We start from the raw sequence: 21,128 nt of genomic DNA, 5'->3' as shown, positions 1-21,128 counted from the left end.
ACCCAATCTAGGCGAGAGCCGTCACCCTCGCCTAGATTTGGGTGAGGGCTTGCAAGATCTCACCTGTAGGTAGCAAGGATTGCCGACCCTTAGCCAGTTGGCACCCACCATCTCTGCAATGGCGGGATGGCTACAAGCCCTCGTCTTTTGCCTTGCTTTCTCTTTTATTATTTTAAAAATTATATTTAAACCAAAACAACCTTATTTTAGACTTTTCTTTCACGTTTTAATGAGGTTAACGTCACGTTGCAAAGAGAAAACTAATAAAAAAAATCGTGTCAGCATTTTTCACTAGTGAAATCAGAACATAATGACTCGATTACACTAATTTGACAATTTTTTGACTTAATTACACTTTTTATAAGTCATAAGACTTAATTGTACTTTCATAATAAATTTTAACTAATACACTTATCCCTCTCGAAAAAGAACGCCAAGTTAAAAGATGACCATGCACTTTCTCAATCTTCAATTAAAGGGGTGCCAACTAAGAATGTGCAGTGTTTCTATTTTCAATTTAACTTGGATTTGATCTATGTAACGCATAACCTTTTTTTGGCGTCATTGTTTTTCTTTAATTATAAGAAAATTCCCGGGAAAAAATGGCTTAAACTGGGAGTGACCAGACTTGAAGTCCGCCATTTCTTTGGGCCTGCATTTCCTCGGGAAAGACAAAGCTCTCTCGCTCGCTCGCTGGTTCGTTTCAGTGGATCTCACCATCTCTTAGAGTTAAAGTAATCTGCACGTAATCATCGTTCTTGTGTCTCTATCTCTATACCCATTTGCTCAATGTGCATAGATTCTTGATCTGTATGTATTAATGTGCGTGCCCCTTTAGCCTTCTTGCCCAGATCTCTCTTTCTCTCTGTTCTTGTTCATCTCTGAAGACCGTCGATAGACATAGTTATCAATGCTTCACAAGATCAACTCGGTTGGGCTTGGCCTCAACCAGATAATTGGCGAAAACCTGTGTTTATGCAGACATTTTTCCTTTATATGCTTGATAATTTGGCCGGGAGATTTCCAGGGTTTTTTTGTTTCTCATGCCAAGGAAGGCCTCTTTGACTGTGTTGATGTATGCTATTGGGGTTAATCTGAATACCCACAAATGAATTTTCGATTTTAACAAAGATTGACTGTTTGATCTTTGTTGTCGTATGGAAGAGCTGCTTCTAATTTCTGAATAGGAAGGCTAGATCTCTGGTGATGTAATCTCATCAATGAATTGTTTGTGATGTGATGCGCTAATCATACGACAGAAGTTTGTTGCACAAGTGTCACTGCACAGTTTTTTCTTTGGCACGATCTTGTGGCATAGCTGCTTATGAGCATCACTTGTAATTACGACCTTGAATGCCAACTAATACATCCACGAGTTTTTTTGGCTCTGAAAGGTAATGCTGATCGTGACATGAGTCCAGCTTCCTTGAACTCTGTTCTCTTCAATTACCTCTGTATGTTGTTCCATGTGACTATTAATTAGCCATCTGAAATTGACTGTCTTTTTCCATGAATCTTTTTCTGCCAATTATATCGGTAGATGTTTAGGTCAGATGATGGTGAGTGCCCTATGAGTAGCTTGTGAGATTCAAACAATACATGCTTCAAATTGCTGGTCTAACTTGGATGAGTTACAGCTTTTGATCATTGCATTGGGTGGCAAAATGGATGCCCAACCAGTGGACTCATCATCTCAATCTCCTTCCACTTCTTCTGAAGATAAACCCACCGTCCCTAGCATTTCTCAGACAGGGACCCCTTCCCATGAATTGCCATCTTTCTTATCTGCCTCTGGCATATCATCTTGGACAAGAAATTTGAAACTTCCGCAGCCTCTAGCAACTTCAAAGGACAGTTCACAGAGTCCAAATTCAGGGATTGGGACACTATCAAGATTTGCCAATGGCATGGGATTTCGATTACCCGCAGGAACTCCAACAAAAGAGGCTGATCGAGGCACCTCAGAAAATGCTCAATCTGGTGGCCTCGGATCAGTGGCAAAAGGGTTGCTTGACTCATCTCGCAATGCTGTGAAGGCTGTGCAGGTCAAGGCACGACATGTTGTCTCACAAAATAAGAGGAGATACCAGGTAACACTAATATGTTTTATGGACCATTTCAACATCATATAAACCTTGTAGGAAATGAACAACTAGCATGACATGGAGGGAAGTTACAAGTGGGTCTTTGCACTTAGGTCTAATTCCAGGAAAACCCTGTCCAAGGGATCTATGCAACAGCCCCAATCATAGGTGTTAATCTTGCAATGTTTGTATTTCACAGATGCAAATTAAATCTTCAATCTTAATATCTAAAGGAATGAGTTGAGTTAATACTGACCAACTGTTTTGAAATATGCATTTGAAAACACAAAGGTTGAGTAGTAATCACCCTTCAGAAGAGGCTGGGCGTAGGTATTTTGAATGGAGGTCTTGTGTAAACTGTCACATGTAAAGCTGGTGGAGAAGAGCTATGGATACTCCATATGCATATTCTCCAATACTTATGCTTATCATTCTCTTCTATGAATTCATAATTCTCTGTTATAAATTGGCGGTTGCTTTATTGAGCATAACTTCGTGTTATTTTCAATTCTAATGCTGTCACATACATTCCTTTTATCTCTTTACACTCCTATTTGTCTGGTAATAGCTCTTTTATATGCTCATTCGGTAGTATGCTTAGTCTTTCAATTGTGCTAATCATGCCATGTACTTAATAGGAAGGAGGATTTGATTTGGATATGACATATATCACTGAGAATGTAATTGCAATGGGATTCCCAGCTGGAGATATAAGCTCAGGTCTATTTGGGTATTTTGAGGTGAAAAGCTCTGCCAAAATTTAATATTTGTTCGACCTCAGACTATCCAACAATATAGTAACTGAAGCTTATTTTCCAGGGCTTTTATCGTAATCATATGGAAGAGGTGATTAATTTTTTTGAGACGCACCACCAGGTAATGTTATCTTTCAAACAAGCTATTTCTATGAGTTATTTGTTAATTTATTTTTTTATTCTCTTTTGCCCCCCTATAAAACGCACTTTCTAGTAATCCGTGTGTTGATCTACACTGGGATCTGTAAATCTGCACATATTTTATGTTAAGACATGTTATTGAGGAGTCAGATGAGTTAGATAACATTTGCTGAGTTTGCAGATAGTTCTGTTGCAATCATTCAAAATTTAGCCATGGCATAACAAAGCTTATATGTGAACATAGTCTGTTCTGTTACATCAAACTTTTTCTTTCTAACAAAATGAGATGGAATCCAGAAATGAGATGATGTCCCCAAAATTTGTCCATTAGTACTACGCAACTATTTTTTTAGCTTCAATATCTAACAGGGAAAAAACAGACAGATTGTCACTTTCCATTTTTTGCACTTCTTATCCATGACCTAGTCAGGGTGGCTGCTTCTTTTTCCAAGATGTGAGGGATTGCGTTATTTCGTCTTAATGGTAGATATAGTAGATCCACTCTGTTTCAAATTCCTGCTAAACAACACTGTCTACTCCTTTTCTACGATTTCATATGTTTACTGGATCAGTGTTTTCTGCAAGATAGCATTTTATTTGGGCAACTTAAGTCAGCAGATTAAATTGTTGAGAATCTTGAGATGAGTTCAGTTTGCTTGTGTGCTTCATTCCCACAAAAATGTCATTGCTGTCTAATTTGCTCCCATGCTGAACTAGTTTAGCAACTGATCTCACCTTTCCTTCATTAAGAGATGGTGCTTGGGAAGATTCGTTTGACATTCTGATTGCATTGTTTCCTATCACCACCTTTGCCATTGTCTTAACTACTGCTTCATACAAGCACTTTATCTGCAGGGAAAATACAAAGTCTATAATCTCTGTTCAGAAAGGCTATATGATGCATCACTTTTTGGTGGAAAGGTAATATTTATACTCTCTCGTATAATTCTGTGGGTGGGGGAGGTTTTGACCTCTCAAAGTCAAAGTTGATTATTTGTTAGTGCCATGATCATTATGGCTTTCTGTTAATTCCCAAGTATGGGCTTTTGACTTTTTGGATGCATCATAGGTTGCGACCTTTCCATTTGCTGATCACAATTGCCCACCTATGCCACTTATACTATCCTTTTGTCAAAGTGCATCCTCATGGTTGAAGGAGGACATAGAAAATGTTGTGGCAGTTCACTGTAAAGCTGGGATGGGTAGGACAGGGTTGATGATCTGTAGCCTTCTCTTGTTCATGAAGGTAATCAGATACAGAGACATACGGTTCATCTGCTGGGCACTCATATTTGTTTATGGAACTGGTCTATGTTTAGTATTTACTTGACTTCCTTTGTTCCTCTGTTTTGTATTTGCCACATGATGCAGATCTTCCCTACAGCTGATGAGGCCGTTGCTTACTACAATCAGAAAAGATGTATAGATGGCAAGGCTCTAGTTCTTCCAAGTCAAATTGTCAGTCAATATCACATGCACAACAATTTCTAATGCAAGGTGTCAATCACCATCCACCATCACATCTTTCTGACAATTTTTTAATTCTGTGAACAGAGGTATGTCCAGTACTTTGAGCGTGTTTTAACCGGCTTCAGTAGAGAAATTCCAGCTGGACGTAGGTATGCTCCTTTGAATCAGTTATAGAATAACATTGATTGGTGTCACACTATCCTAAATTTGGAAATTCATCAGATGCATGCTTAGAGGATTCCGGCTTCACAGATGTCCCTCCTGGATAAGGCCAGCGATTACGATATCTGATCATAATGGTATGTTTTGCATCTCTTTGCAGATTGTACTGTTCATATTCTCTCCATATGTTTTGCAAATTGGAGACAAACATTTTTGTCTCTGGCTTGTATTCAAGTTACTTGTGGATGCTCTTAATAACATACCTCACTCATCAGAATCTGGTCTGATATTAATACATATATCTCTACTATATAAGGATATTTTGTTATTTTCACCCATGAAAATTAGTGGCCAATATGACTCATCTTAATACGTAGTAATGTTTCAGCCCAAAAAAAAAAAAGGGAATAATGTAGCCATCCCTAAAGTATTCATAACAGGTGTCATTTGCTCGAGGACTTCTATGCCTATGTTACATGCTCTCCTCCATAATCTTCAGTAAACACATTCTCAATTGGGAGTTTTTCTTTGCTTATACAAGTTGTTTTTGAAGCTTTGCTACTTTCTCGAAAGAAAAGGAGAACCAAAAGAATAATTAGGCACTATGTAATCCAAACTATTATTTAAAACAGAAATACTGATAACTGGACTGAAAGAACTAGGATGGTCAAATTAAGTTCGAAATGATTATAAACCCAATATGCAATCTAAAAGTCAGGAGCTGGATAGTTTCACGTTTAAGTAAGTGAACTTCAGCCAAAAAGTTGGATTTTAAGCTACTTTTGAATTTTCAAATTGGCTTTCTCTGGATTTCTTGAGATCTGATATGAGTAGTCATGCCTGTTTGCTTTTCTTTTGATGCTTAAAATTCTGATGCTTCTGACATGTAGTAGAGAAGACTATGTAAGTCCAAATGTCCATGGCATCAGGATGTCAATAAAAGAGTTTACTTGGAAGGCTACTGTAGCTTCATTTTGCATACTAAATGAACAAAGATGTCAGAAAGAAACATAGCATTCTCTTCAGCTGAAGCATTATCTTATTTAGGAGTTCATGCCAAACCTCATAAAGTCTACCGTCTTTAGTTTCCGTCGAATTTTTTCTGTTTGCTAATTCCCCATATATTGCACCCTCATCACTTAACTTAGGACCGGGTTGATGCTTATTTGGAGCACCTAATGTTTGGTAACGTCAGGCTTTCTTCATTCAAGTGCCTTTTTCCCCCCTTAAAAAGTCAGCCTGACAATTGAAACATATCTTTTTACCATTTCATTTGTACTCTCTGTCTATAAAACTTGTGTCTCATCGCATCTGTATGGGGCAGCATAGATTTCCTGTCTATAGGTACCATCATTGGTCTTGAGGCATTTGATGTTTAGTGAGGTCTTCAGGGTCAAGTTGAATAAGTCAAATTTCCTGCACTTCATTTATGTCAATTGCACAAGACTCAAAATAGGAAAATCTTCAGCCTCTGAAATTCTGTCTTGGCTGTTCACGTTTCTTGTTTGCTTCTAACCAATTACCATTATCACATGCTACATGAAAGACTACTTATGGATGTCTCTCAAATTGATAGGTGTTCTCTTCTCCTCCAAAAAGCATCCCAAGACTAAAGATCTAATGGTAAAGCCTATATTTGAAAAGTCTTTATTTGAACAACTTCTTGGCAACTTCATCTACATCAGCCTCTATGGACATTTCTTCTTTGTGGAGTCATATTAACCTGAGTTTTTATGCGTTTGAAGCCACAAGATTTCTGGATCAAACCACCCAAGAAGGGAGTGGTCGTTTTTGCTATACCAGGAGAGCCTGGCCTTACAGAGTTGAAGGGGGACTTTAAAATCCACTTTCATGAGTACCAAGGAGATTTTTACTGGTTTGCTAATTACTTTATTCTTCTCCTATTTTTTTTATTGGACCATGTGCCACTTGGATCGGAAATGACGATGGCTCAATATTGTAGCCAAGACCACATAATTATTATAATGACTCAATGAATAAATAAAGCAAAAAGATGACTCAATACAATACTGTGTAAACAATAACTACTAGGGTAGCCTCAAATCTCAAAGTAGTATTTCGGTTATACAGCTTGCTTTACTTTTCCATGCTTATTTCTGTCCATGAAGATGCGATGGAAATTGAGGTTGACAACAAAAAAAAAAAGCTTATGAACCACCTGCTAAAATTAAGCATGTCTGCAATACCTGGTTTATTGGATACTATTTGAAAGACTTTTGTAAATTCATTGATCATGGACAGAGTTTCCTTATTTTCTTGTGTTGGCTTAGGGCATATGCATCATTATAATTACCTCATTCGTTGCTCTCTTTCAGTTGGTTAAATACGACAATGATGGAAAACAGAACACTTCTAACCTCATCTGATCTTGATGGCTTTGACAAGGTAAAAGTAGTTATTACCTGTGTGCTACTTTGAGCATATGTAAGTTTCTCGATAACTTTATTCTTCCCTCATTTAAGAACTACTGCTAATCACCACGCAGAGAAATGTTCCTTCTCCTGGATTCCACGTGGAAGTTGTAATGATAGATTATGATGGCACCATGCCAGCAAAGGCCAATACTGACTCCACTGGCAAGGAGCCTGATACAATGTCAAGAAGTTCAGATCCAGATGGCAGAGCCACAAGCAAATCAACTGGCACAAAGGCATCTCAAAAAAATGACAACGATGATGATGTTTTCTCTGACAGTGAAGGAGAGGAGACCCGTCCCTCAAATAACAAGCAAGTACGGCGTGGTGATGAGCCGACTCTTGTTCCTGATACCGGGAGTTCATCAGTGAAGCAAATGGAGACCTTGACGCAAAGTGCTGATAAGCTGTCACTAGGCAGTGAGCAACATTCACAGGGTTACGCTAATAAGGAAGTGCATAGTGATGGAGCTGAGAAATCTGCTTCTGGCCTGGAGATGCCTAAGCCTGACTCTGGTGGAGTCAGTGACTTTAAAGCCATAGCAGCTGATGCCTCGGTTTTTACATTCGGAGATGAAGAAGATTATGAAAGCGAATGACGCGTTACAATCCATTGTTGTTTGACCTTGAACACTACAAAGAATCCCAAGATGTAGATTGGAAGAGTACAGGAGCATCTAAACTTGAGAAGAGTTGGTTAACAGGCTTTCATGCATATTTATCACATTCATATATTTCTCGTCCCTATCAAGTTCAATTCATATTCTTCTCAATTGCTTACGTTTCAGTTTCAGATGTCACATTGAAATCTTCTTCCTGCTTTCCTTTCATTTTTTCTTTTTCTTATAATGTAACCATAACCTTCATCTCCTCAGAAAGGCTGAGAAAAATATTTCGCTGCAATGGTCATAACAAAATCAGAAGGCCAAGAATCGAATGCTTCATATTTTAGTGATGTTTAGAAAACAAACCTTGAATGCTGAAATTTGTCATGCATATGTCAAAGCGCTTGTGATGAACTTGCTCATGTCTTAGGCATTTGCCATTTCCAAATGGCAGAATAATGCATTGAATCCCAGTCGACAAGAAATTTCTAAGACTTCAAACCGTGCAAATCGTGTAGGTTCTTCCATCTCGATTAACCATCACATTCTAAATGAAGCAGAGCTCAAGGAGTGAAAAGATCAGCCCTGTGCCCACGTAATTTAATACGCTCTTTACATTAGGGGTGATGAAACAACACAGTTTTAAGTATGTCTCTTGATACATAATACTTCAGAAATACAAACTCCATTCTAAGTTTTCTATGAAAAAATAGAAAAACCAAAATGCGGAAATCAGCTGACAATTAATTTCCATCGTCAAAGCAGTAGCAGCATCCAGATGATTTCCAAAGCCTGAAGAACAAAATGCGGGCCAAAAAAACCACCTAACTTATCTATGAATTAAATAATCCACACAGTTCCGTCATTACCCAAAATTGGAATCTCTGCACCATTCTGGTGCAAAGGCAAAATTCGTCATTGTGTTTGCCAAATTGGTAGGAGCACAATTAATCATGCGCGTAAGCCATTGACTTTTTCTTTGTCAGATCCTTGATTTAGAACTTCTTTGATTTTCTCCGCAGCTCTTTTTCCTTATGTTGTTGCACAATCTTGTGGAGAACAGAGATCTCAAGATCCTTTTGGGATAACTCATGCTTCAATCTTTCAATCTCTTTTGAGTGGTCTTCACACCGATTTACTATTTGAAGATCCTTTTGCCTCAGCTCCTCCTTCAATCTCTCGATCTCTTTCAAGTGATCAGTGCACTGATTAACAGCTGCCACCTCAATCTCTCCAATCTTGCTCACCTTCAGTTTTTTCAATTCCCCAGAATCCAACATCTCGGCTGCTCTCTTCTTTAACAACTGACCGAGGGAGTTGTCGTGCATTGTTTCACGGACGCATAAATTAGCCTCAGTACCGGTACTGAGATGAAATGTAATTACTTTCTGAGACCGTCCAAATGAGTCCTTTAAGGAACCCAACAAAATATTTCAATTAGTTTCGGAAATTAAGAGCGAAATGAGCAAAATTATCAAGAGCCTCCATCAAGAAAAGAATAGAAAGAAAGCAATCCTCTCATGGATCAATTATAGGTTAAGGGAAAAAAATTTACCTTCTCTAAAGTGCCTCTAAACTTTCATAGACTCGATGTGCCTCTTCCATACTGCTGAAAACAGCCAAAGCTGAATACGTATCCCCACGAGCATTCTTAGATGACTGCAGGAAGAAATGATCCACCACTGAACAAACATAATGAAAGCCATAACAAAGTATGGCATAATAGCATGTCAAGCCACACATCTAGGTACTCGGCGATATACCAGTTCATCTCATTAACTCCCAGATCACTTCAGCAAACCATCAAATGTAGCAAGCTTAAAAAGATAGTTAATTAAAGGCTAAAATTAAAGTATAAAGATTGAAATCTTGCTGTATAGATTTAATGCCCTTTATCCAATAGCCTATCACCAAAGAACTTTAACTTATGCAAAGTGCAAAATTCTTACATCCCAACTTCATTTTTTTCCTGAGTTGACAGTACCGTTTAGAGAATATTTTCAAGTTGACAAGTTTGTCATAATAAATAATAAATACATGCAAGCATGAATGCACTGTTCTTTCATCAGTCATATACAAAATTTCCCATGTCTGTAGAGAATAAAATGAATTGGCCAAAAATAACAATATAGGAACAGTTTAGCTTGCCAAGTAAAACTTGTAACATGTCTCAACATTTAGTAGACAGGCCATGCTATTTTCTCTAACTAATCCACAGAAAACAAGCAAGAAGAGAAAGCATACACAGCTAAAACTCCCAAGGAAAGCATCACCAATAACCAACAAGGTGGGTTTAACTACTACATTAGATGGCACAGATAATATAACCATATCAACTACATATTACAGTGTTTCAAATTTTCAAACCTTTGGTTCAACTCTAAATTCCCCAGGCATTGCTCCATGTAATTCTCCAATGGGCACAATTCTAGGTATCCTGTGAAGCAGCAGCTTGGCCACTTCGGAATCAGGTACCTAGAAAATGAGAAAATCAAGAGATCAAGAAAGGAAGGTTAATGATTCACAGAAACTCGAGTAGCAAGCAAAGAAACTCACAACATCATGGAGACACGGAATATTTGTATCGCATCCACGCTCAACAACAGCAAGAACAAGCTTCATTGCAGCACAAGCATCATCTAGACAATTATGTGGTGCACCCTTCTCTCTAACTTCATAGCCCAGAACAGACTGCCAAAATGACGCATTAAACTCATCAATAATGCACAGAATGCATCTTCTGCTTGCTATAATTCTGCCAAAGGGATGTCCAACGTAAGAGTGGAGAAGTAAGACTTGTAAGGGCTATACCACATCCAAAAGGCAGAAAACTCAGATGTAAGCATTTGAGGGGAAACTTCAAAATAAATAGATGCTTTGGCTTTAAAACACTAGAAAGTAAATTATTACTGTATTGGCAAAGAAAGTGGACACGATACATCAAAATTTCGAGTTACTTGCCTTACACAGATTATTTAAAGATGGCTTTCTTTGAAAAGGTGCATCAGAATACTTGAAGATGTAAGAGGTATCAATTACTCTCGCATGATCCAGCTTCAGTGCTGAAACCAAAGATACAGAATGAAAAGTATGAACAAGGATGTATTCAACCAAATGGAAAACTACCAATTCTAAATGATTTCTCAAAGTTCTAGTACTGACAGAGAGAAAAATTTAATGTATCAAATCAAAAAGCTCAATTACCTTGCAAATCATTGTTCAAACTGTGGCCAACTAGAATAGTTCCATGTGATAATAGCTTCTTCATAGATGTCTGCAAAATAAGCCAACTTTGTCCCAGTGAAGTAGCACTCAACTATATAGACTAAGCATTAAGTTTAAAAGGCCATTCAGAGAATGCACCTGTACATCTGATAATGAGCATTTAACTCCATCCAAATCAGCTGCAGCAATTCCCGTAATCTCAGTTCTGTAATCTGCAATTGCTTTACCAGGATTCACAAACTCATTAAGTTTGACCTGCAACAACAAAGGTCTCAATGAAGGTCAAAATGTACAACAACAAATCTTGGAAAGGAGCAGAAGCTGTTGAACCTTCTGTTTTTGGAGAACATTTTTTTTTCTTCAAATGATATTATTTCTAGTGTGGAAATTGCGTCTCTCTCCTCCACCACAAAAGCTCCACAACCAACACCCACCAAAAAAAAAAAAAATGGATATAAAAAGAGAGCAAAAAATGCAGCAAGTTAAAACTAAAAGGAGAAATACAGCATGGTTTTATGTATCCTTCCTTCTTCAAAGGCCCTTCAACCATCATACTACATCATCGAATGTGGCCATGAACAAACAAGTACCTTCAGATTGCGATCCACAACACATACTCTCACACAAGCTTCAGTGCCATCTTCACATAGCACCATCTCACAGTCGACAGCAACCAAATTGGTTGATCTCATCACCTTGGACTTTTTCTTGAGCTTTATAACCACCCATTCCTGCTTCACCATCTAACCATATTAGGGGAAAAAACAATGCAGAAAAGCATAATGCACATATCCATTGTGCAGCACATTTATCAAGATCATTTAGGGAATGAAAAACAACTGAAGTAAAACTTCATTGGTCTTATCAGCACCCAGTACGAACTTGACAATACGAAACCACACATTAGGCCATACAAACTAATTGATCAAAATAGCATATTACTACAATTTCTGGCTTCCTAAAAAAAAAAAAAAAAAAAAGCCAAATAATCTGCTGTTCCTTCTAAAACTCACATTAAACTTAAGTTGCTAACTTTATCTTTAGTTGCAGATAAGTGCTACAACAGTGAATTTCTAGTAACTTACGCTTAGTAATCCCTCATGATGAAAATTAGGCTACACACTGAAAGTGCCCTTTGACAGGACTTAACCCAAACAAGGCACTCTTTTCCTCACCATTGGTGGTCCTGCGCTTAGATTAAATATGGAATATCTTCATCCACAAAATTGAGACCTATCAGAAACTTTTACATTGGAATTTGGAGCACAGAGTAAGCTCTGCCTAAATAGGATCTCGATCCCAGCAGCCTATCAAAATATAGCAATTTCATAGGCATTAGTTTGAAGGATGCAAGGATGACCATGAGGATGGCAATCCGCATCACTGCAATTTCATTGCCTTAGCTAACACGACTATGGTAAAACATCAATAAATTAAGAACAGCAGTTAACTATCTCATCATTTTTGTCTCCGAAATTTGCAAATAACAAATTAGCCTTTAATATTTCAAATATGTCTGTATTTTAGACAACATTATATCATACAGAATGATTCTTGATTCTCATTGCAACTATAGCATGAAAAGCATCAAAAGAAGGTTGTTCCGCATTAGATTTGATGCAAATTTCATTCTTAAATTTGGACAGATAAATGAGAAAATGCATGATTGACAGGGGTGGAGGAGATCCCACCAACCCATCAGCATATCAGCATCACTCTATTTCTTTAAATAGATATTCCTATAGTTCAAGTTTATATTTACTAACTGAAAGGCCCACAAGGGCACACTTGACAAGATGCCCTGGACAAATTAATCCTGCAACTTACAGTGATTATGTTATGACATCCTCAGTGAACACATGCTCAACCCCATTCTCTAAGCCACACTCAACTGGGAGCTCCAAATCAAGGGATTAACACTGCAGACATGCTAACTTATAGTGATTTTTTGCAGATCTTCCAAATCTAAAACTAGTTGGATTTTTTATTTCCCTTGTCATACCTTGAGCTGAAGAAAGAATGAGGAGAACTAAAATATAAAAAGCCACTGCTGCTACCATCCAAAATGGTCGACCTAGATTTTAATTACATCAACTGAGCCTTTGATGTCAATGGAGCCTTCCTTACCACACTATAACTGGTTGTTGCAGACTATGTAGCCCTGAATAAAACCGAGGTTTGACACTTAGACAGGATTTCTGCAGATTCAAGTATTAAACTAGAAAACTAATTCAATGAAAAACCTCACTGAACATCTCACAAGTCAATATTCTACACCACTACACATAATTCATTATATTGCAGCAACAAATGATAATGTGAACTTCAGAACATTTGTTGCCAAGTAGCACTAAAAAGAAAACCGGCAGTTCTGATAACAAACCTCTTCGTATGATGGGAAAGAATATTCCGACGGGTATTGCGGATGTTCCAAAGTGAGACGAACTAATCTCTGCACTGCCACCATCCCAATTAACAAGTATTACAACATTTCTAACTGGAGGCCATGCAGGAGATGAAAGGCTAAAGGATGTATAGCAGAAGGAGTTATCAACACTAGACATAAGAAAAAGAGTATACCAAGATTCACAATATTTCACTAAGCAATAGCAATTAGCATGAAAGATGTAATCATACAAAGTCACAAGTTTAGCTTACCACAGACAACAGTAGAACCAATGAAACAAAACAAAACAAAGAAAAAAAAATTTGTAACTTTATTTATATACATTAGACACAGGAAAAAGAACAAATAGAATTGCCTAAGAATGAATAAGTGAAGTACTGCGTTTGACATGGATGGAGACGTTTGTAACCATACATGTGTAAGCATACTTGAAAGAAAGAAAATTATCAAACCATTAAGGAGAATCTAGATGAATAGCAACATCACCAACCCTAAACCAATAGGTGCACATCATTCCACAGCAAAGTAGATTACCATCAAGCAGAGTTATAAGAAATAGAATGAGAGAGAAAATTCACTTCTTGCATGCAATTTGAGAATATAAGTTCATCTTTCAAACAAAAGTGCAATTACTTTATCACCTAAAAGAAAGATCCAAGGAAAATGTACATTAAGAGAAAAACAATTGTAACCTTGGTCAAGATGGAAAACCTAAAAAGCTACAGTAGGCGGAATCCAACAATTGTCAGGAATAGGGAAAACAAACATAATAGTGTAACTTCTACTGCTAGCCAAAACAGATGCAGTGGCTCAATGGCGCAATACCTACCAGTTAGGACTACGATCATAGAGTCTTCCATCAAAGTAGCATTCATCTTCTGACGGAGTAAAGCACTAAAAACCAAAATTACCAAATCATACCTGCTCCGGGGACTTATGCTGTGGAGATTCCTCTTTGAATAGCTCCGTTAGGGCACGGTTCGAATGGCACTGAATAACTTTCGCAAAAAGCTGCAACAACCAAATGACAATCAGTAGCCATCTTAATCGTTCACTATACTACGGAGAGCTAAATTAAGCCTAAATAAACCAATTCTCCAAAATTAATTACCTTCAAATCGTTCTCATCAGTGAAAGTCTTCAAGAAAGCAGCCAAAACCTCCTTGGACCTCCTGGAGGGATCACTCAAAGAGGCCCCTAATTGCTTGTCATAACTGTTCAAAAAATCCTTCCACACTCCTTTAGCACCGCTCATTCCCCGTTTCTGGGCCATTTTCACCACTTCAACAAGAACCTGCCAACAGTAGAAAAACCAAGAAACTTGACACTTCCAGGATACAGAAGTCTGGTCACTCCAAATTAACCGACCCAAGAATGATTTAAGCATGCCAATTCATTCTTTTAGAAGAAATTCTTCGAACAACCCGCAATGACACGCCTTCCACAGGCCAGACACTGCTAGAACTGGTGAATTCGGTCACGCTATTAATTTCAACACCCTTTTTTCCCGCTAAAGTACGTTTATCTAGAACTGCAAACAAGTACCTGGGCTTCATACCGTGAACTATAGTATACCCAAAAAACCCGCGAAAGACCTAGTCCGTGTTCCAAATTACAGTTTAACGGGTCAAGAGAGGCGCAAAGAAAGAGAACCCAGATGAATTCACGCGGAGGCACGGCAACGTACGGCCTCAAAAGAGCTGCAGATGCAGACAGAACCAGGGCAACATGGAGGAAGAAGGGGAAAGCTTACTTTTTTCTCTGCCATGTCCAGCTGGTCTTCCATTGCTGCGAGCGAGAGAGCGAGCGAGAGAGCGAGCCAAAGGAGAGAAAGGACCGTGGCGAGGCAAGAGATTCAAGTAGGGGTTGCAAAACGCGAACCGCGGAGGCCCAAGGGGCTTTAGACCAGTCGACCCTGTCTTATTATTCTTATTTTTTTTTTCATAAGATCCGTTTCGCCTTTTCTTTTTTTCTTTTTTTTTTTGGCAGATTTCATCATACTTACGATTGATTTTATTTAATGCGAAAATTATAACATCCATAAATTTTTAAAAAATCGAATGTTGGTTGTAAAATTTTATTTTTGTTTCGTGGATTTTCAAAACTCAATATGCTTTTAAATTTTATATTTTAGGGGACTATCACGAGTAAGTCAAAATAAGTTGTCTTGACATATGACAGGATCCTTTTTTTCCATCGCTCCTTATTATCGGGACATTTGTAATTTATATTTATCACCTAGATAATGTGAGCGCCGAGTGCTTTGTAGACCCTGTCGATGGGTAAAAATTGGTCCGCAAAACCCTAAACGAATTATATTTTCTTCATAAAGTGATTGGGCCTAGGTGGGCTGACTAGGCTTAAGTGGGTAGGCCCCGAGCCCAGGAGAATATGCTTATGCAAGCCCCACGTGAATCATACTTCAAGCCCAGTAGTCCTAGGCAGGCCCAGTAAGCTCTTGATTAGGCCTACGCGCGTTGAATCGCGAGGAGGAAAAAAAAAAAAACCTTTCATTCGACAGAAGATAAAAGACTCACATTCTTATAAATTAATGGGATAAATACTACCCAAAAAAAAAGAAAAGATCACAAATTATTCCTGAAAAACCTTAAAGTCATTCATTGTGCACAAATACCCCCAACTTTTTTATATCATCTATCTCGAATTCATCCAAGATATATTTGTTACATTGGTATAGGTTCTAGAATTTTTTATGACAAAAAAAGAGTTCGGATATTTGTATCACAATAGACAAGTTCAGAGTTTTTGATGACACAATAAGGTTTGGGGTATTTGTGTCACAATAGATATAGTTTAGGGTTTTTTGTGATATTAACCCCCAAATTAAGACAAAATATCATTGCCAATACACAAGTTATGTCCATATACAAGTCACCGGCTTCAAGCTCAGGTGCTTCAAGCCTTTATGCAGGGGTACTAGCCTTTGCTCAAGGGAGGGCATTAAAAAATAGGGGAGAACATCATTGTATATTTCATTGTTACCATTTGGTTTTTACGATGACAAAGAAAACAACCGAGGTGAAGCAACACTTAGTTTAATGAGAGAAAATGTGCGGTCATCGATAGGTCAAGGATCCATCCTTCGTAGATTGGGCTAAAACATAATACTAATGGAGCCACTGAGAGCAATCCAAGATAGCTGGTGGGTGGGAAAGGTACCAAAAAAGTCATAAACCTTTTGTAAGGTTTAGGAGTAAATTAGCATAATTTAAAGATTTTAGACAATGTATTAAAATCCCCCCGGGCCAGACAATGGGCTTGATGGAGAGGTGAGTGCTTTATTTGGGCCATGTATCATGGGGGCCCAATAAGTTGAATCAAATGGGCCCTGCTAAGATTCAAATGGAAGCCAACTAGTTTAGTATCCTCCGTGCGATCATCCATGGATCATCAGGCTCACCTCCTTTGCATAACACATTAGCAACTTCTTGGTTTGTACATTGTTTCATTGTTTTTGTCTAGTCTACTTTTGGAGTGAGGTCTATAGATTGAGTAAGGTATGTGCAAATCTTATGATATTTTGTGTTTCCAACTTAACTCACATTGGCAAAACTTTGTATTGGATCATAATAAAATGAGCATGTTATCAATCAACGCAAGTTACACTTACCAATTTGATAATCAAATTAAGTGTGATTAAAAGAAAAATGATTGAGAGACATTTTTAATCTGTTATGAAATAATAATCTATTCCAAACCACAAAATACCAAACGCCAAATAAATATAAATTATTGTGAGTTAACTCTTTCAAGAATTTATGGCTCATGACAAGGTATTTTCATAGTAGCCCATATATTGTTATTCTAGCAGAGCCCAATTGAAAATTCAGAATAAACTTAAGTTTGTTTATTGATCTTTCTTGACATTCACTTGGAATTTAGTCAGACATCCACTTAATTTTACAAGTGAGGGAAGGGACTACTTAATTTACTAAACTGAAAAAATAATTGATGCCAATGGGAATCTTACCAAATAAACTACTTAAACCTATTAATAATGATAGCTATTCTACCTTGGTGAGAAATTAATAATGTTCGACCATCAATTTTCAATCATCAAACAACCTTTTATTAGTATTTATAGGTAATTGAGATTATCAATATTTAAAATTTAGTAAATAAGTTTCGGCATTTATTTTTATAGAGCTTTACCGGACAAAAACTGAGCTCCTCTCATCAATGAATAATACCTAGGGTATTCAATTTGGGTTGTCCTATTGTAATGTGTCATGTCAGAATTTAGATTTATCTTGGGCATGACACGGTATTAATTGTGCCATGTTTTTGAAATCTCGACAAACATGTAATTAACAAGTTGTTCAAGACATACGAGTCATATATAGACATGTAAAAATGTAACGAGATGTATGTTATAGGCATATAATATATCTAGATGTGTTCCCTCATTAATGGGAGTAAATAAGTTGAAAGGCTCGACCTACGAATGACATATTAATTAAGCGTATATAAACGGTCTGTCATTTGATGCAATGAACATGATTAAACTCAATCAAAACATGCTTAATCACATGTCCTTTCTAGAATTGCCGCCACTAAGTGTACCATAAGCTGCTCATTTAAATTTATCTAACGTGGCATAATAAATTTTTCTAATTGCCAAAAGATAAAGGAAATATTACGAAGAAAAATGCCCATCTCCATAAGCATTTAGATGTTCACTAGCAAATATCCGCACCCCTTTTGTAATATTTGACTTTTATAAATAGTGCAAAGAAATTATTAATAGTAATACACAATAAGAAAAAGTGCAACAGGCCAAAAAAGGAAAAAAATGGAGAATCAAAAAAAGAAAAAGAAAAAAAAAGCCCCCAAAAAATGCACTTTCCTGGAGACAGAAAATGCAGCGCCGGAGGAGTGGGGTTTGCTGCTGCCCTCGCTGGCAGGCGGCAACGTAGGGGCCTCTCCCTCCCTCTTCCAATTTTGTTTTTTAGTTTCGTTTTTTCGTTTTGTTTGTTTTGTTTTGCTTTTTTTTTTTTTCATTTTTAAATTTGCTTTACCTATTTTCAACGAGATGCCGCACTAGCTCAAAAAACTAAAAAAATGTCAGGTGGGATTTCCAGCATGTCATGTCCACAAAATTTGTTAAGTGGTCCTCGTAAGGACTTAATTGCACCGAATTCAAAAGGTTTGAGGCTTAATTGCACATTTTTCAAATATTTAAGCATTGGAAAAGAATTTAGAACCGTTGATGCAATTTTCCTTGGATAAAAATATTACAAAGATGTCCGCACATCCGCATTGACCTAAGCACAAATGCTAATGTTCACTCCAGATACAATCTCAAAAACACCAGATTAATTGGATAAAGTAAAAGTACATTAGAAGTGGACTACAGGCACAAAAAACCTCCCATTCCAAAATATATATACATGACATTCGAAGAATAAATCAGACGGACAATCTTATTGATAAGTAAGATTGCCACTGATTAAATCACCTTAAAAGGAGATTCTTTGAGACCAAAAAGAAAGAGAAAGAAAGAAAGGTCTCCACTGATGGCTATCTAGCACGGAAGATCAAAAGCATTTATTGGGTGCTCGGGTCACCTATGCCGAGTCCTTATAAATTGTATCAGGGCAAGGCCACCCTTAGCAAACGTGCATTTTGCAGACCAATTAAGTCCAGCTAACTACCAATTGAAGATCACCTCTTGGGATCACTCGGAATGTTCATTTTTTTGACAACTCAGCACGTGAAGCGGATTGAATCCTTACAGACAGACAGGTCGAGAATCAATTATTGCACTTCGAAGTCTCAAGCGTAAGCATCATGGGCAGATTGATTGCAGACAAAGCCAACACATGAGTCCAATTCGAGAGTGATTCATCAAGCTCTTTTAGATGGCTAAACAGCACGCAACGCCCCAGCTAGGAGAGCTGGCTGGCTTTCGTTCGGCTCTGCAGAGGGAGCTACGAGACAACGCGGGGGGGAGGCCCAGGAGGGACGACCGCGAGGAGGCGCACGGCCTGCGATTCCACCTGCCACGGGCGGCGCGAAATAATGAGATTGTAAGAGGGAGACAAGCTTTGCTCTCGAATCTCGATAGCCTCCCCGCCCCAGCTGTGCTCTCGTGTGTGGCCCCCCCCGCCTCTCCCCGGGGATCATCTCCAAGATCCTCTCATGGGCCACGTTTGGTTAGCACGGACTAACCAAGGGTAACGGATGATATCAAAGCTAGGAAGTCTTTTCGAGGATAAATTTTGATATGATGGATGCATCTCTCAAGTCGGTTGATCATAAATCTAATTTCAAGACGACCGCATACGTGATTACGGTATTAATTGCCATTTGAATATCGTGTCTTTTCTCCCTCGTTCTAATTCCTTTATTACACTCTCACCTACTCATTTCGATTTCTATAATTCCACTCGGTTTTTAGGCGCTGCAATAGTGAAATCTGCATTACCAAAATGCACGGATCACGGCACTGCACGAAATGGGCGAATTATGGCACGGTTATATAGTGCAGTCACATCTAATATCGAAATCAAAACACGTGAAAAACTCGCGGTAGAAAGATTCAGAGGGTTATTTTTTGGGTAGCCGGGGCATTTTGGCTGGATATCTGCTTTTCTTCCTCCACCTTTCCCATCCGATCGTACCATCCCCTGCTCCTTCCCACACCCCCATGAGTCATGACCAGTGCCTTTCGGGCCACTCTAAATTTCGGTACATTTTTGTCCTCGTGGCGTGTTATCTTGCACAAAAATCGTGAACGAGGGATGCGAATGAAAGAGAATATTAAGTGTTAGTTTGGTAACGTCTTTATTCCAACTAAACGGTTTCTTTTTTTAAATAATATTTTTCTATTTTTATTTTTCAAAATAATTTCTTAATAAAAAGAATATATTTAGTAACCTCATAAAATTTCTATTCTCAAAATAAAAAAGAACATAAATACGTTTAGTATGATTATTCACATATTTTTTTATAACGTAGAATTTCTTTTAATTTTTTAATAATTTTTTAAGTTTTTTTTTCTTATTCTTCCTTGCCGTCACCGATCGCCACCATCGGTCGTGGAGGGCCAAGGAGGAAGAAAAGAAAAAATAACTCATTTATAGAAATTGTTTACAGGATTAAGAAATTCCTTTTTTAATATTTCTTATTTCCATTCTAAATCTATTCTTTGGTCGCTTTTCTATTCCGAGAAATAAAAAAAATTAGTTGACGTTACCAAATGAATTTTTATTCTTTCTTTATTCCAGAGAACAAAAAAACAGAAATTGAGAAAAATAGAAACATTACCAAACGGAGTGTGAATGTACATTAATCTTAACATTATTTCTCTCCTCAGGTTAAAAATAAAATAAAAGATTATCGTGTGACAAATTCGATCCAATGATTGACATGAGTGACCCAATGGTTAAGTCGCAAAAATGATAGGAATACCTGAATTGAGAATTCGGTTACCAAGTAAACTCATAGACCGAACAAGAAATGGATTTATTGCTATACTAGACCACAACCCTATTGAAAAATTTAAACAATTCAACTTTTCAATTTTACGCTTGCTAAAGATTCGAAGATACGTATAAAATAAAACTTAGGAAATTTAGCTTTTGTGTGCGATTCTTACTCCTAGATTGTTTTTCAATGCCAAACAAGTTTCATTGAAATCATAACCTAAAATCGGTAGTAAGAGACAAAAAGTCCTTCAAGCGCACCTGTCTAGTTTTGCCGGTTTGATCCATGTCCGGAGCACCTGGGTACAGGTACGGGGTGGATAGGATATTTTCCCTATCGCGAAACGTGGCTCACAGGAATTGATACTAAATTTTTGAAACTCGGAATTTATCTAG

The 21,128-nt window shown here is 37.7% G+C and overlaps 2 protein-coding genes across 6 annotated transcripts; one reads left to right on the top strand and one right to left on the bottom strand.

The window, feature by feature from the left end:
- Positions 1 to 567: 567 nt before the first annotated feature.
- On the top strand, positions 568 to 7,998 carry LOC104418508 (phosphatidylinositol 3,4,5-trisphosphate 3-phosphatase and protein-tyrosine-phosphatase PTEN2A). Of its 5 annotated transcripts, none has more exons than XM_010029879.3 (13): positions 568 to 696; positions 1,638 to 2,090; positions 2,723 to 2,824; positions 2,904 to 2,960; positions 3,836 to 3,901; positions 4,050 to 4,226; positions 4,352 to 4,438; positions 4,535 to 4,599; positions 4,673 to 4,749; positions 6,189 to 6,235; positions 6,358 to 6,488; positions 6,949 to 7,018; positions 7,119 to 7,998. In XM_010029879.3, exons 2-13 carry the CDS (start codon positions 1,665 to 1,667, stop codon positions 7,644 to 7,646), a joined length of 1,833 nt encoding a protein of 610 aa, XP_010028181.2. In that variant the 5' UTR covers positions 568 to 696; positions 1,638 to 1,664; the 3' UTR covers positions 7,647 to 7,998. The 5 variants fall into 5 exon arrangements, with proteins under 5 accessions (XP_010028181.2, XP_010028180.2, XP_010028183.2 ...); XM_010029878.3 differs by having other exon boundaries at positions 620 to 745; XM_010029881.3 differs by having other exon boundaries at positions 624 to 728.
- A 250-nt stretch (positions 7,999 to 8,248) lies between these two features.
- LOC104418506 (small RNA degrading nuclease 3) lies at positions 8,249 to 15,174 on the bottom strand. The gene is given in 13 exon segments (XM_010029877.3): positions 8,249 to 9,061; positions 9,208 to 9,224; positions 9,227 to 9,311; positions 10,020 to 10,127; positions 10,209 to 10,343; positions 10,614 to 10,714; positions 10,857 to 10,926; positions 11,016 to 11,132; positions 11,468 to 11,608; positions 13,261 to 13,329; positions 14,206 to 14,295; positions 14,396 to 14,578; positions 15,038 to 15,174. Coding segments are annotated over 13 exon segments (1,563 nt in total). The 5' UTR covers positions 15,071 to 15,174; the 3' UTR covers positions 8,249 to 8,647.
- Positions 15,175 to 21,128: the final 5,954 nt, after the last annotated feature.

Source organism: Eucalyptus grandis, chromosome 9 (assembly GCF_016545825.1).
Source record: "Eucalyptus grandis isolate ANBG69807.140 chromosome 9, ASM1654582v1, whole genome shotgun sequence".
NCBI lineage: Eukaryota > Viridiplantae > Streptophyta > Magnoliopsida > Myrtales > Myrtaceae > Eucalyptus > Eucalyptus grandis.
This window is presented reverse-complemented; position numbering and strand designations above follow the sequence as displayed.

Excerpts from the sequence above, each read along its gene's own strand:
- LOC104418508 (XM_039301609.1), top strand. The coding sequence starts at position 911 with ATGCTTCACAAGATCAACTCGGTTGGGCTTGGCCTCAACCAGATAATT. Across the intron at positions 2,961-3,835 it reads TTTTTGAGACGCACCACCAG|GGAAAATACAAAGTCTATAA; the intron begins GTAATGTTATCT and ends CTTTATCTGCAG. Across the intron at positions 4,227-4,351 it reads GCCTTCTCTTGTTCATGAAG|ATCTTCCCTACAGCTGATGA; the intron begins GTAATCAGATAC and ends CACATGATGCAG.